Source organism: Ovis canadensis, chromosome 1, assembly GCF_042477335.2.
Source record: "Ovis canadensis isolate MfBH-ARS-UI-01 breed Bighorn chromosome 1, ARS-UI_OviCan_v2, whole genome shotgun sequence".
Classification (NCBI taxonomy): domain Eukaryota; kingdom Metazoa; phylum Chordata; class Mammalia; order Artiodactyla; family Bovidae; genus Ovis; species Ovis canadensis.
Window position 1 is genome coordinate 15,469,688 of NC_091245.1, and position 15,768 is coordinate 15,485,455.

At 39.1% G+C, this 15,768-nt stretch overlaps 1 protein-coding gene across 4 annotated transcripts in view; it reads left to right on the plus strand.

Annotated features, from left to right (window-relative positions):
* RLF (RLF zinc finger) overlaps nucleotides 1-15,768 on the plus strand; it is an 85,093-nt gene that overhangs the window by 40,543 nt on the left and 28,782 nt on the right. For 2 of the 4 annotated variants that reach the window (XM_069587117.1, XM_069587147.1), the window contains exon 5: nucleotides 5,895-6,097. In XM_069587117.1, coding sequence (XP_069443218.1) covers nucleotides 5,895-6,097 — 203 coding nt within the window. Of the gene's footprint in view, nucleotides 1-5,126; nucleotides 6,098-15,768 lie in introns of all 4 variants that reach the window. The other 2 variants (XM_069587127.1, XM_069587137.1) reach the window with 1 other exon arrangement.

A 15,768-nucleotide genomic window follows, 5' to 3' on the forward strand; every position in this document is an offset into this window, starting at 1 on the left:
ATGGACAGGGAGGCCTGGCGTGCTGCGATTCATGGGGTCGCAAAGAGTCAGACACGACTGAGCGACTGAACTGAACTGAACTGAACTGAACTGAACTGAAGCTACTTAGCATGGAGACATGTCTTAAAATATTTCAGTTAACTTATTCATTCCCCAAGTTTGATAACCTATTGTATGCATGTTATTTGGGTTTTTCTTTATAGTGAGATGATTGATAATAAGAGCGCTTAGATTTTCTCTTGGTTCCTTATCTCTGATAATTCTACTGCTTATCAGTTATACTGATAAGGAAAAAAAGACCTGTTAAATAGAAAATAGATTTGTATATATGTTTTATGTTGAGATTCTTGATAAATGGCATCCTTTTGTAAATATAGGCAGGTAGATGCTCAGTGATTGCCTTTATCATTATTAAAAATTGCATTGGCAGGAGGGATGTTTACCACTACTGCCACCTGGGAAGTTGAAAAAAAAAAACTAGAGGACAACACCAAATAGTTGCAAAAGGATCCTAGAATTAGCAGATTCCCAGATAAGGATCCAGGAGTGAAGAGTGCATGACCTTTGTAGACAGGTTCAAGCCCCAGAGGGAAGAGATGGAATTGCATTAAATGTCCCTCATTTATTTTTCCTGATGTAACTAATCAAATATTTCACCCTCCTACCTCTGGAATTAATAGTACTCAGTTTTGTTTTTTTTTTACATAGAAAAAAACGAAATGGGGAGAAGCACTGTTTGCCTAATATCCTATGTTATCCTGTATATTCTGTAAAATTCTGAATGGGTAAAGGATAGCTACATATGTAAGGAATTTTTCTGAGAACCACAATGTAAGTGGTGAGCAGCCTGTGACCTGCTTGCTTTTGCAACTGGCCCTTACTAATTTCAGATCAACAGATTTAGAAAGCCTCCTGTGTAGCTTCATTGCCCTTGCAGCCCAGATATTAACACATTTGATGCTTGAGAGCAGTGACTATCATTTCATTAATTGCTGTTTTTCAGTAGTGTACTAATCAGAAACATTAAAAATAAATTTTTTAACTTCCAAGTAACTGAGTATATGCCTTTTTGTTTAGTTTTTTGAATTAAAAAAAAGGTGCATTAGATTTTTATTTTTCCTGCCATGAAGTCTCAAATTTAGTACTGCCCCCTCTCCCGACCCTCAAAAAAAAGGGTTTCCTTTGTGGCTCAGCTGGTAAAGAATCTGCCTGCAATGTGCGAGACCTGGGTTTGATCCCTGGATTGGGAAGATGCCCTGGAAAAGGGAAAGGGCTACCCACTCCAGTATTCTGTCCTAGAGAATTCCATGGACTGTATAGTCCATGGGGTCACTAAGAGTCTGACACGACTGAGTGGCTTTCACTTTCACACCCCTGCACCCGCGGGCCCCCCCCCCCCCCCCCCCCCCGCCGCGTGCCAAAAAAAAGACTTTTTTTACTGAAGCATGTAATATGTACCAGTTGTTAACACTTTTGCCTGGCCTGATGAGCAGAGAAATGAACAAGTCCTCCCACCCAGGTATGGCCTGGGCTTTTACCCCAGGCCACCCTAGCAGCCTACCACAAAATGTAGAGATGGCAAGACCAAGCCCAGCCAAGGTCCCCCTAGTGGTTCCTGGCCTGAGCTTCAGTGCCCACAAACTACCCATACTTCCAGTGGTGATGGCAGCAACCCACAGCTCAAAAGTCCTCAGGCCCATCAACCTTGGAGACCCCCTTTCACTGTGCTAGAGGAAACCCAGAGCTGCCATCTGGCATCTGTCAGTTTTTCCAACTGACTTGTGCCTTCCCCAGCATCCTCCTCCTCTCTTAATTCATGACATCAAAACACTGGCTTTTCCTTATTTTTCTTGAGACTCAGGAGGGCGAAATCAATAGGCTTTTGCTCTTTTATTTCTCTCCCTACTAAGGGTTGAGGGAAGAGAGCCATCTTAATTGTTCAGAGGCAGTAACTTCCTCCCCTCAATCTAGTAGAGAAGGAACCTGCCAGCTCTTACTTCTTCCTCGTTGTTTTTCTTCCCACCCCAGTCTGTTGTTTCCCTTCTACCACATACCTCTAAAGCCATTGTATGACTTGTCATGTGTCACCTGAGCCTTCTGTAAAATAAGCAAACAAACAGCACTCTTTTGTTAAAAAAGGCAAAGATAATTTTTCACTGGACCTTAAATGTTACAATTTATTACATGTTGAAGTATATAGGAGGTAAACCGTCATGATGTTTACAACTTACTTTTAAGTGGCTCAGAAAAAGAAAAACTAGACAAAGAAATATGGCAAAATGGTTCAGTTGTTGAATCTAGCTGGAGGGGAGGCTATATGGTTAAACATTTTTTGTATTAAAATGTTTGAAAAATGAACACAGAAGGGAACACAATTGGGAGTGAGACTTCTTAGTGTACACTTTATTGTGTCGTTTTAAATATTGAAGTGTATGGATGGATTCCTTTTTAAAAGTACAGTTAAGTAAGGATTGATTTTAACATAACAAAGTGTTTTTAAAATGCAGCTTTGATCTCTGTTAAAAATTGATACAGTGGTTTAACTGTGACTGTAATATATTGAGTAAAGTAGTTTTACCTCATAGAAGTAATAGCTGTGATTTATAGCGTGCCTGTTATGTGATGGGCACTGTGTTTTCCGTCTCATTTAAACCATTCAACAGGCAAGAGATTACACATGGGCAAGGCCATATAGTTAAAATTGTGGAGACAGAATTTGAGCCCAGGTGAGGAAATATTTAAAGGTTTTTGATTGATTAAAAGTGATAACCATTTGGTTTCTAAATACATGGTTTTATCCAAAAGTTAACAAGAAACAGTATTTGTGCTCAAATTGCTGATAGTATAATGTAGATATCAGAGTCAAAGAAAAGCAAGTAGTATTGAGCATTCGTTCTGCCTGGCCACTGTGTTCCGTGTCTTACTTGCATTCTGGTGTTTCGTTTCTCTGTGAGGCAGTCTTTTCATAGTTATAGAAACTTGAGACTCAGGAAGGTCTAATTTGTCCAAGGGCCTCACAACTAGTATGTATGAGAGTCATGATTTGGCCTCAGTTAATTGATTCCAAAATCTAAGATCTTGACCTTTATATACTCTGATCATTTATTACTATATGTAAAGAGAAAAATAAGTGTGGTAAAATAAGTAAAATGTTACAGGAATTTAGAGTGGTTGAGTGGTATGGCTAACATACCTGTTTTCAGGTATGAGATTTGTGAAAATGCATATACTTGATAAAGTAGATAAATGGAGCATAATCTGATGTTAGGGAGTTTAGGATGGAGGGGACAGATGTGGCAAGAAATAACATGAAGTAATTAGGTTGGAGAGAATTTTTTAAAGAATTGCTAGGACACGGTAACTAAGTTGATTTTCTTAGGAAAGGAGTTGGTAAGGAAGGGTAATGCCAGAATTTCACTTTTTTAAAAAATTGAGAGAATACCATTACTGAAAACAGAAGTAAGGAATGAGGAGCTCTTTGAGATATGATTGTGAGTTCATTTTGTGGAATTTAGTGCTTGTGGGACTAAAATAAAGAAGTCCAAATGCAAGTGATCTATTTTCTGTCCATGCCTTTTGACCTTGACTGTGTATTAAAGTATCTGTGGAATTTAAAGCCAGAACACACAGACACATATCCCAGGTCCAGGCTCCATCTACTAAATCAGAATCTCCAGAGTTGAAGCTCTGAATACTGACCTTTCTGAAGTGCCACAGGAAACAAGCCCCTTCCACCAATGTGTGCTGGGAGTATAAATTGGTACAATCTCTGCACATCCACCTGGCAACAGTTTCACTTCTAGGAATTTTTTCTATAGATACAGCCTTGCATTGTGAAATGGTCCCTGTACAGGGATGTAAATTGTAGCAGTATTGACAGTTGCCAAAGATTGGAAACAACTTGCAAGTTTATCAGGAGGGGATTGGTTAAATTAGTTGTATTTGATCTGTACAGTGGAATAAACACACTTGTTAAAAGTATTGAGCTCTCAGTGTACAGTGATGTGATAGAATGACCTGTATGATATATTAAATAGGAAAAGAAATCAGTCTTCTGTACTCAGAAGGATGAACAAACTGTACTGGCTGCTGCTGCTAAGTCGCTTCAGTCGTGTTTGACTCTGTGCGACCCCATACGACGGCAGCCCACAGGCTCCCCTGTCCCTGGGATTCTCCAGGCAAGAACACTGGAGTGGGTTGCCATTTCCTTCTCCAGTGCATGAAAGTGAAAAGTCAAAGTGAAGACGCTCAGTCGTGTCCCACTCTAAGCGACCCCATGGACTGCAGCCTACCAGGCTCCTCCATTCATGGGATTTTCCAGGCAGGAGTACTGGAGTGGGGTGCCATTGCCTTCTCCGAACTGTACTGGAAGGATAAACAAAAATGATTATTGTTTCTTGAGGAAAGAGACTAAGAGACTGGAGTCAGAGTAGAAGGGAGACAACTTTTAACTATACATCTTTTTGTGTGCCTTTTTACTTTTGTGTCATTTGCATGTATAATGTTACCTATTTTTTTTAAGAGAAAATTTTAAAATCTCTACAGTTGATTCTCATACGTAGTTAAGATTGGGCCAGTGGTTCCCCCAACCCTGGTGGTTTATCATTAATTTTAACGATTTCTGTTCGACATGTGGCCTGTAGGCCTAGTAGCAGGGATATTATCTGTGAGGCTTATTAGAAAAGCACAATCTCAGATCCCATTCCAGACCTGCTGAATTAGAATCTGCATTTTAATAGGACTTCCCTGGTGATTCAGAAGCACTTTCAGGCTGCAGAAACACTGTGTTAGGTGAACCATCTCGCTTGCCACTCACCTTAACATGCACATTCCCACCTCTGTTCTTTAAATAATACTGTGTAACAGTGCCACACACTTGTTTACTATTTATAAATCAAGGGCTTGTTCACAACACTGTACAAATCAATGTGAGTCCTGCTCCGAGCAGCATTTTCCAAAGTGTGTACTGAACCAGGAACATGGACTTTATGTCGTGTTAATGATATGTGTAAAAGGGTTCTCTGGTCAAATCAGTTTGGGTAACATTGGGTTTAAATAAGAGTGAACAGTTTTCTTCATTGCAGGACTGTTCAGAGATTTGACCAAGGAATCCCTTTTTTTTCTAGGACTATCTCTCAGGTCTTTTGCTCGGTGGAACACACTTTGAGAAATGCCTGGTTTAGAGGAAAGACCACCACTGGCTTTGGAATCCTTGGCAAGTTACCTAATTTCTCTGAGTATTGATTTTCCTAACCTTAAACCGGGGATAACAATACTTGCCTTGGTGGTGGTGTGAAGAATAAATGAGAGGTGTGTGAAAACACTCAAAGCTTGGTACCTCATGAGTGTTTAAGTGGTAGTTGTTAATATTACACAGGATGCTTCATTTTTCCGTGTTCTTATGTTTATAGTTCATTTCGCTGTTCCTTACTATCCTTATCAGGATGTGAGGGAGGAGAAAGTGAAAGAATGAATTTTGGTGAAATGTTAGTAGTAGCTTTGTTAAAAGGTTTGGTGTTTGTGGGATTTCCCTGGTGGTCCAGTGTTTGGGGCTCTATGCTTCCAATGCAGGGGGACACAGGTTCAGTCCTTGGTCAGGGAACTGGGATCCCACATGCCGTTTGTTATGGCTAAAAAATAGAGTTAAAAAAATTTTTTTTAATGGTTTGATGTTCAAAATAAAACTGCTAAGTAATATGGGATTAATTAGCAACGTTATTTTGCTCTTTGCTCTGTTAAATGAGTACAGAGATCAGAATAAACTTCCAGTAATGTCAACTGACCTTTTATCTGCTGAAAACAAACAACAACAAAAGATATCAAACTTTCATCTTCACAACCTTGATATGTTATGTGGTGTGTTATCAAACTGTTTTATTTTTCCTTTTTTCTAGTCAATAAATTGATTGCACAAGAAGGACCTTTCTTTCTGCAAATGCGAATAAAACATTTGTTGAAATCTAACTGCATCCCCCAGGCTACTGCTTTATCAAAACTGTGTGCAGAATCTAAAGAAATTTCAAATGTGTCATCTTTTCAGCAAGCCTATATCACATGCTTATGTTCCATTCTTCCTAATGAAGATGCTATTAAGGAGGTAGGTAAAGCAAGTAACTGCTGTTGTCATTCATACAATGAATTTATTAGATTTTAATAATTGTTGCGTGACAAGATGAAAACCAAGATTTTTTTTGGTACCATTTTAATTGTATATTTAACTGTTCCACACATTGAATATAAAATTGTGTCTTTTAGGTGTATTTGAAAAGTAGATAATTAAAAATATGCAGATAAATGCTTATGAATTTGGCTGATGGTTTGTTTTGAAATGTTTAAATGTGAAAGTCACTTTTTCTTCTTAAACTAAATTTCTCTGGGAAATGTAGACATTATTAATAGTGGTGTCAAGAGATAAATAAAGATAATGGCAGTTAGCTTAAGTTACTTTATACATTTAACTCTGTAAGCGGAGAAGTATAGGACTTTAGAACTTATGGGTACACGTTGAACAATAATTAAGCAGACAAACAGGGTTTTTTGTTGTTGTTGTTTTTGGCCTAAATTGTTTTCCTTAGAAAAGTTGGAATTAGTCTTTTGATAAATTATACAGAGAAAAATAATAGATATTTCATCATCTGCCTTTAATTCTCTTACCTGCCATTCAGGTCTTAATATGGATTCTCATTTTACCTCTACACCGAACTTTCTTGTTAAATGAAGGAATCACGAGGATCTGGTTCTATGCTGTAGTGATTCTTAAACTTTTATGACAGTTTCAGCTATAAATATCTTATTTTCCAAGTGAAACTGTCTTTCCAGTTTAATAGTTTTGTTTATTTGTTTCTTTCTGGCTGTGCTGGGTCTTCCTGGCTACGTAGGCTTTTCTCTAGTTGCTGAGAGTGGGGGCTACTCTAGTTGTGGTCCTCGGGTTTCTCGTTGCGGTGGCCTCTCTTGTTGCAGAGCTGGGGCTGAAGGACGCGCAGGTTCCAGCAGTTGCGGCTCCCAGCCTCTAGAACACGGGCTCAAGAGTGAGGCTTAGCTGTTCCTTGGCACGTGAGACCCTCCCAGGTCAGGGGTGGAACCCACGTCTCTTGCACTGGGGTTGCAAAGAGTTGGACACGACTGAGCGACTAAGCACACAGGTGAATGGATAATTAAACTGTGGTACATCCAGACAATAGAATATTATTCAGTGTTAAAAATACAGGCGAATTCTTTACCATTGAGCTACAAAGAAAGCCCCTATCTTTAGACTTTAATATACAGACTCCACCAGGACCAACAAATCTATTGGTCCTATCTGCTTTTCACTCTCCTTCACTCTTCTCATGTCCTCACTTCCCTCCTTACCCTGCTTTTCCATAGTCAATCACTATTATCACTCCTTTGCATATATCCTCAACTCCTCTGCTGGTCTCTTCCTTAATTATACTTATTTGACTAACCTGTATCCTCATTATCCCTATATCTCCACCTCCTTTATATCTTTACCTGCATTAGTGGTTTGGATGGGGAAAAACCTGCCAACTGATTTACTTTAATTGAGTCACACTATGTTTCTTTAGTCTATTCACTCTCCCACTCTCTGAGGTTACTATTTCATACTCTGGACTTCTTCTTTTAACCTATACTACAGTACCTTCTGTCCCATCTCTGTCCCCACTGATGAGCTTTCTTCCTCTTTCCCTGAGGAAATTGGGAATGTTGGAAGAGAATTTCCATGGCATCTATTGACCTACCTGCATTTATGTATTTACACCTTCTCTTCTGTTCTGAGGATAAACTATGTCTGCTTTCCCCCCACAAAGGCCAGCAGTCTCCTAGACTTCTGTGTCAGACCCCGTCTGCTCTTGTCCCCTAAGGCTGATGCTGCAGCAGCTCTCCTTTCTCTACTGCGTTATCAATTCCCCTCTGCTTGTTACCATCTTCGCAGCACTTATGCTGTTATTTCTTCCATTTTTTAGGAAGAAATGCTTCTTTCAGCTATCACCTCGTTTCTCTCCTCCCACCTTTGAGTATAATTTCTCAAATGAATTTTCTGAATTTTCTGTTTAATGTTTTTCTCCTTGAACATATTCTGCTATGGTTGGTGCCTTGTGCCTGCCTACCACATCACTAAAGCCAACTACAAAAGCACTTCTGAGAGGGAGTTTTATAGCAATACAAGCCTACCTCAGGAAACAAGAAAAATATCAAATAAACAACCTAACTTTACACCTAAAGGAACTTAGCAAACAAAACCCAAAGTGTAGAAGGTAAGAAATCATAAGGAATAAGAGCAGGAATAAATGAAAGAAAAAAAAAATAGAAAAGATCATTGAAACTTTCAACAAGCTGGTTCTTTGAAAAGATAAACAAAATTTGATGTCTTTTAGCCAGACTCATCAAGAAAAAATGGGGGCCCAAATCATTTCAGAAATGAAGAGAGCTCACAGCTGGCACCAGGGAAATACAAAAGATCATAAGAAATTACTGCAGACAGCTATATGCCAATAAATGGATAACCTGGAAAAAATGGACAAATTCCTAGAAATTTACCTCTCCCTACACTGAACCAGGAAGAAATAGAAAATAGGAACAGACCAATTACCAGTAATGAAATTGTCAGTAGTTTTTAAAACTCCTAAAAAACAAAACTCCAGGTCAAGATGGCGTCACAGGTGAATGTTCCAAACGTTAGAGAAGACTTAATAACTGTCCTCAAACTATTCTAAAATCTTGTAGAGGAAGGGATACTTCAGGACTTCCCTGGTGGTCCAGTGGTTAAGAATCCACCTGGCAATGCAGAAGACACTGGTTTGATCCCTGGTCTGGGAAGATTGCACACACCTTGGGGCAGCTAAGCCTGCATACATCAACTGCTGAAGCCCAGTCCCCTTTAGCCTGTGCTCTGCAACAGAGAAGCCACCACAATGAGAAGCCCATGTGTAGCAACAAAACCCAGGCACAGCCAAGAATAATACATAAATACAATTAAGAAGAAAAAATACTTCAAATTCATTACACAAGGCCAGCATCACCCTGATACTAAAACCAGACAAAGACACCATGAAAAAAGAAAATTCTGGGTTAATATTACTGATGAACATAGATGTAAAACTTCCCAGTGAAATATTAGCAAAGTGAATTCAATAATAAAGGATCATGTACTATGATCAAGTGGGATTTATCCCAGGGATGTGATTATGGTTTGATATCTGGGCTTCCCTGTTAGCTCAGCTGGTAAAGAATCCACCTGCAATGCAAGAGACCCCGGGGTTGATCCCTGGGTTGAGAAGATCTCCTGGAGGAGGGCATGGCAACCTACTCCAGTATTCTTGCCTGGAGAATTCCATGGACAGAGGAGCCTGGTGGGCTACAGTCCATGGGGTCGCAGAGAGTCAGGAATAACTGAGCGACTAAGCACGCACACATCTGCAAATTGATCAGTGTAACTCAGCACATTAAATTGAATAAGAATTATGTTAATCTCAGTAGATGCAAAAAAGGCTTTGACAAAATTCAAAATCTGTTTGTGATTAAAAAAAAAATAAAAAACTCAAAACGTGTGAATAGAGGGTACATGCCTCAACAAAGGCCATATCTGACACGCCCACAGCTAACGTCATACGCAGTGGTGAAAAACTGAAAACATTTCTTCTAAGATCAGGAATAGAATGAGGATGCTCACTTTTACCACTTTGATTCAACATAGTATTGGAAGTTCTAGCCAGAGTGGAAGTGAAAGTCACTTAGACATGTCTGACTCTTTGCGGCCCCGTGGACTGTAGAGTCCATGGAATTCTCCAGGCCAGAATACTGGAGTGGGTAGCCTTTCCCTTCTCCAGGGGATCTTCCCAACCCAGGGATCGAACCCAAGTCTCCCACATTGGAAAGTAGTCAGACAAAAAAAAGAATCCAAATTGAAAAGGAAGAAGTAAAATTGTCACTGTCTGCAGATGACATGATGTTTTACATAGAAAGTTCCAAAGACACCACCAAAAAACTACTAGAGCTCATCAGTGAGTTCAGTAAAGTTCATCATGAGTTTAGGATACAAAATAAATATACAGAAATCTCTTGCACTTTCTATATAGTAAAACTGTCAGAGAAATTGAAACAATCTCATTTATAGTCACATGAAAAAGAATAAAGTACCTTGGAATGAGTTTAAGTATGGAGGAAAATACCTGTATTCAGAAAAATATAAGACCCCCCTGGAGTAGGCAATGGCAACCCACTCTAGTATTCTTGCCTGGAGAATCCCAGGAACAGAGGAGCCTGGTGGGCTACAATTCATGGGGTTGCAAAGAGTTGGACACGACTGAGCGACTAAGCACACAGGTGAATGGATAATTAAACTGTGGTACATCCAGACAATAGAATATTATTCAATGTTAAAAATACATGAGCTCTTGAGCCATGAAAACACTTGGAGGAAGTTTAAATGCATATTACCAATTGAAGAACCCAGTCTGAAAAGGAAGGGAGGGAAGATTAGGTGGAGCAAGTGGGAATTTTAGGGCATTAAACTACTCTGTGTGATAATGTAATATATCATAATTATACTGTAATATATGTGTAATGCCACAGTACTATAACATAATGTATAAAACATGTCACTGTGTCTTTGTGCAAACCCGTAGAATGTGCAACACCAAGAGTGAACTGTAATGTAAACTATGGACTCTGGGTGCTTGTGATTGGTCAAGTAGTCTCATCAGTTGTAACAAATGTCATGCTCCAGTGGGGGAGCGCTGATAATTGGGGAGGCAGTGATAGGGGCTACGTGGGAAATCTCTGTACCTTTCTCTCAAGTTTGCTGTGAATCTAAAATGGACCTAAAGAAATAAAGTGTTTTATTCTAAAAAAAAAAAAAAAAGGAAAACTATAAGACACTCATGAAAGAAATGGAAGGTGATACAGATGGAAAGATACACTGTGTTCCTGGATTGGAAGAATTACTACTGTTAAAAAGACCATATTCATGGCAGTCTACAGATTTCAGTGCAAACCCTATCAAGTGCCAGTGGCACTTTTCATAAATTAGAACAAAGAATTCTAAAATTGTATGGAAACATGAAAAATCTCAAGTAGCAAAAAGTCTTGAGAAAGAACAACAAAGCTGGAGGTATCATGTTCCCTGACTTCAGACTGTACTACAGAGCCACTGAAATGTTGGGAAGGGTAAGGAGATGGAAGATTGCTTGCCTCTAATAACAGCTGCAATATTATGTGTTGGGAAGCTTAATCAGAGTAAGGTGGAGTAATGGTTAGTCTCAGCACCTGATATATGCCAGAAGAACTCAGAAGAAGCAAAATAGCTAGACCTTGGATTTTATTCTTCTTCTATAATAACAACTTTTCCTTTAATCTCTCAGACTTCGTTTATTTGAAACCTGTTTTGTTTTTAGCATTGTATTAGGTATTGGCAAATACAAAAGTGTGTGTATGGCCTTGTTTGGTTTCCAGAAACAGTAGTAAGATACTTAGCTATATGATAGTTCCTTGAGATTATGTAGAAATGGAGAGCATATCTTTGTAGAGAGGTGTAGAGCCTTTTATAAGGCTTTATAAAAATTGTTCCTTGAGTTGGACCTTGAAATAATGGTGGGGTTTATGTAGGTAAAAAGAATGGTTTAGGGATAACTGTGATAGTGAAGGTACAGAAATGAATGTGCACTTTGTAGGGAATCACTAGAGAACGCCTCGCCTGGGGAAAAGTGTGGATGTTGAGGTCTTATGAGAAGTAATAGGACCTGTTGGATAGGGAAAAGTGAGGCCTCGGAAACGGCAGTGCATTCGAACTTTTGATGCAGTAGAAATTAGGATGGTTTTGAACATAGGAAGTAAAGTGACTGAAACAGTGTTATAGGAAGCATAGACAGAAATAGATTTAGGAGAAGAGATTGGAGTTAGCAAGAGAAAAAAGAATGGGACTTGCTGACAGGTCCAAAATAGAGGATAACGTACAGAGATCCCTTCAAGAGATTCATGAGACCTTGAGAGTTTGGAAGAAAGGGAATGTTCTGCTACTGACAAAAATGGCAAAGAAGGGAGAATATGGGACACTTTGTGCCGAATCTTTCCTGGTTTATTAATAACAAGGAAAGAAAATAGGATTTCTTCCTGAGGTTATACAAATATCAACAAATTTGTTGAGAATATGAGGAACTGGGTTATTGGAAGTATGAATTGGTTTTTCTGCAACAGGGACTGGCAAACTATGGCCTGTGGACCAGATCCACCTTGCTGTTTGTTTTTGTAAATAAAGTTTTACTGGAACACAGTCACACCCATTGGTTTATTATCTGTGACTAGCTTTGCTCCACAGAAGCAGAGCTGAATAGCTGTTACCAAGACCATTTGACCAGCAGCATTGAAAATATTTTCTCTCACCCTTTACAAAAAATGTTTGCTGACCTTTGTTATGCAAGATTCAGATTTCCTAGTGTATTACAACCATTAAATATCATTTAGTTTAACCTTCCATGTTTTATCAATGGTGAGACTGAGGCCAAGAGGTAGTGTTTCCAAGGCCCTACCTTCATTAAGCTAATTATTAAGTCCAAGCCCAGGCTAGAACTCAGATCTCCTGACTGTCTGGCCAGCTGCTTTTACACTGTACAACTTACTAGTTGGTAAACACTGATGAGTCATGTTCTCACAGGAAACGTTTTGGTGGTATTTCATTTCATTCATGTTTATACATTTATGTATAGGTGCAACTTAAAATATTTTTATAATGATTGGGGTTAATTTGTTAAGTATATTGATGTGAAAACATTTGGCATGCTTCATAAAATTATTTTTAAAGGAACACTGGTACCATCATAATTAGTCTTTTATCCAGTGATGCTATTTTTTGCAAGTGAGAGCACAATTAAAGAAATCTTTAAAATTTGCTTTGGAAAAAGACCAGTGAATCACTTGATGTTCATTAATTGGAGTTTAAAATCAGCATATGTTCTAAGGCAACAAAGTTACATACACGTTTGCCATCTTCTTCTGATTCAGGAGGAGAGTCAAATTAACTTCAGCAACAGCTGGGAATAAAAGTACTTACCTGTTGGCACCTGTGGGTATCACAGTAATGGGTGTGTGTAATGGGAAACCTCTGCTGGGGAAGATTTAGCCAGGCACAATTAAGATTAATTGATGGAGTCAGCTTCAAAGCCAGAATTTGTATATTTTTATTACTGAGAAAGAGAATCTTTGCAAAGATCAAGTTTTCCACATATAGTATAAAGGATAAAGCTGTTTTAAACATGAAGCACTTCTGTTACAACGAAGAGCAAGAAATCTGTCTGCAGAGTTGTTGGCACAGATCAGGTAGGGGTTCAGTCTTGATCCTTGAATGAACTACATCTTCAGTGTCTGATGTGGTTACGAGGCTTGTTTCTTCTCTTGATGAGAAAAGGAAAAGACAAAGACAAACAGGACCTGATTTACTCACTGGTCTAACACTGTTGGGAATTAACATAGTCACTAGGTATATAAATGATAAACAGAGCAAATACATTTAAACAGGACCCACTGGGAATTCAGTTTGGGAACAGAAGAAACAGTAAACAAGAGCATAGAAATTCCAGGTGTAGCTTAAATAAGATTAAGATGGATCCTGAATGAGGAATAATAATGTGTGTAATTAAAATCTGGATAATTTACTTCATGTAACCTTATGATCATATGGTGAATAAGATGTACACTCAGAAAATACACTAAAGGTAGATTGTATGAAGAAGTGGAAGGTTTGCCAATTTAAATATTTATCCCCTAAAGCAGAGTTCTTTTATTAATTTATTTTTTAAATATTTTATTTACTTGGCTGCAGTGGGTCTTAGTTGTGACATGAGGATCTTTCTTTGTTCTGCAGTGTGTGGAATCTTAGCTTCCCCATCAGAGATCGAACCCATGTCCTCTACGTTTCAGGATGGATTCTTAGCACTGATCGCCAGGGAAGTCCCCCAGAGTTCTTTTGAATAACTTTGAGGAAACTTCTTCCTGGAACTCAGTGCGCATTTGGATCTCACTTTACTGTCACTTTCATGGTTGTTTTTTGTGCTCAGTTGCTTCAGTCGTGTCTGACTCCTTATGACTCTGTGGACTGTAGCCTGCCAGGCTCCTCTGTCCATGGGGTTCTCCAGGCGAAAATATTGGCGTGGGGTACCATTTCTTTCTCCAAGGAATCTTCCCGACCCAGGAATTGAACCCACATCTCCTGCATTGCAGGCAGGTTCTTTACCAACTCAGCCACTTGGGAAGCCACTTTTATGGGGTACATGTGGGTATTTTGGTTGATACTTGATTATAGTGTAGGGATCATTATGGAGGGTTAGTCAGACACAGTCATTTTCAAGAATTCAGTAGGACAGTTCAGGTGTCTGTCAGATACTCATAGGATTAAGCCATAGGATTTAATCAGAAGCATCAGTGACCATTTATTTCTTCAAGAAACATACAAGTGGCCAACTCAATAGCATAGTGTTGGTCTGTGGTATTGCTGCAATTTAAAAGAAACCTGGTTTTTAGAAGCACAGCCTTTTTTTCAGGTGATGTCTATGAACCTGATGAATAATTTTCCCAAAGTAGACTCAGGGTTATTAGACATGAAGACTTGCTGAGAGTAACTCCTCCCTTTTTCCTACTCAGGGATGCCAGTGAGAGAAATCTCATTATATGGATAACCTTAAATCCACTTTGTCTCTGTTTTGAAAGAAATATTTACCAGCTTGTTTTTTAAGATATCCTATTAGGAACAATGGAGAAGAAAATGGCAACCCACTCCAATACTCTTGCCTGAAAAATTCCATGGACTGAGGAGCCTGGTAGGCTACAGTCCATGGGGTCTCGAAAAGTTGGACACGACTGAGTGACTTCACTTTGCTTCACTTCATTAGGAACAAATTGCTTGCCTTATACCCCAGAACTGATCAGGAGAATACTAGATTGAAAACCATTATTATTGAGGAAGGTAAATGTTAAAATATTACAGTAATGTCACTGGCCAGAATACTGTTTACCTTGGTAGCCTAAACATGATGATAACTAAACAAGACAAATAAGTCATCTAAATGCACATTCTTTATGCCAGTGACTACCTCTTGTACCATTGGTGTTTAATTCACTGATTATCATGAAAGCCTTCTATTAACATCTGTTCTTGCCCCAGAATTTATTTTCTACAACAACCGAGGTGATCTTTTCTTTTTTATTAAAACATTTTATTTTGAGATAATAGTACATTCTCTTTGTTACTATAAGAAATAATACAGGCATGCCTTCCAGTCATTTAATATATATTCATTGGGGACTGTGCTAGGCACTGGGAATACAGAGATGAACAAGACACAAGGGAGAACCAACAGCAGACAGTGTTCACACAGTGTGAGATTTGGGGAAAGGCTGGTGCTGGAAATTGAGTTTCAAGTTATTAGCATTTGAAACCAGAGAGTGGAGGGCATTCACTTTTTTAGACCTCCGGAAATTAAAGGCTTACTGTAATCCTAGAAAGTTTTATTCAAGAAAAACACATGAATGTCAGAACAGTGAGCTTGGTGGCATTTGAACCTTGAACCAGTAAGCTTCCTAGCAGCCACCTGAGGAAGCAGAATGGTTGTTCAGTTCAGTTCAGTCGCTCAGTCGTGTTCGATTCTTTGCGACCCCATGAATTGCAGCACACCAGGCCTCCCTGTCCATCACCAACTCCCGGAGCTCACTCAGACTCGCGTCCATCGAGTCCGTGATGCCATCCAGCCATCTCATCCTCGGTCGTCCCCTTCTCCTCCT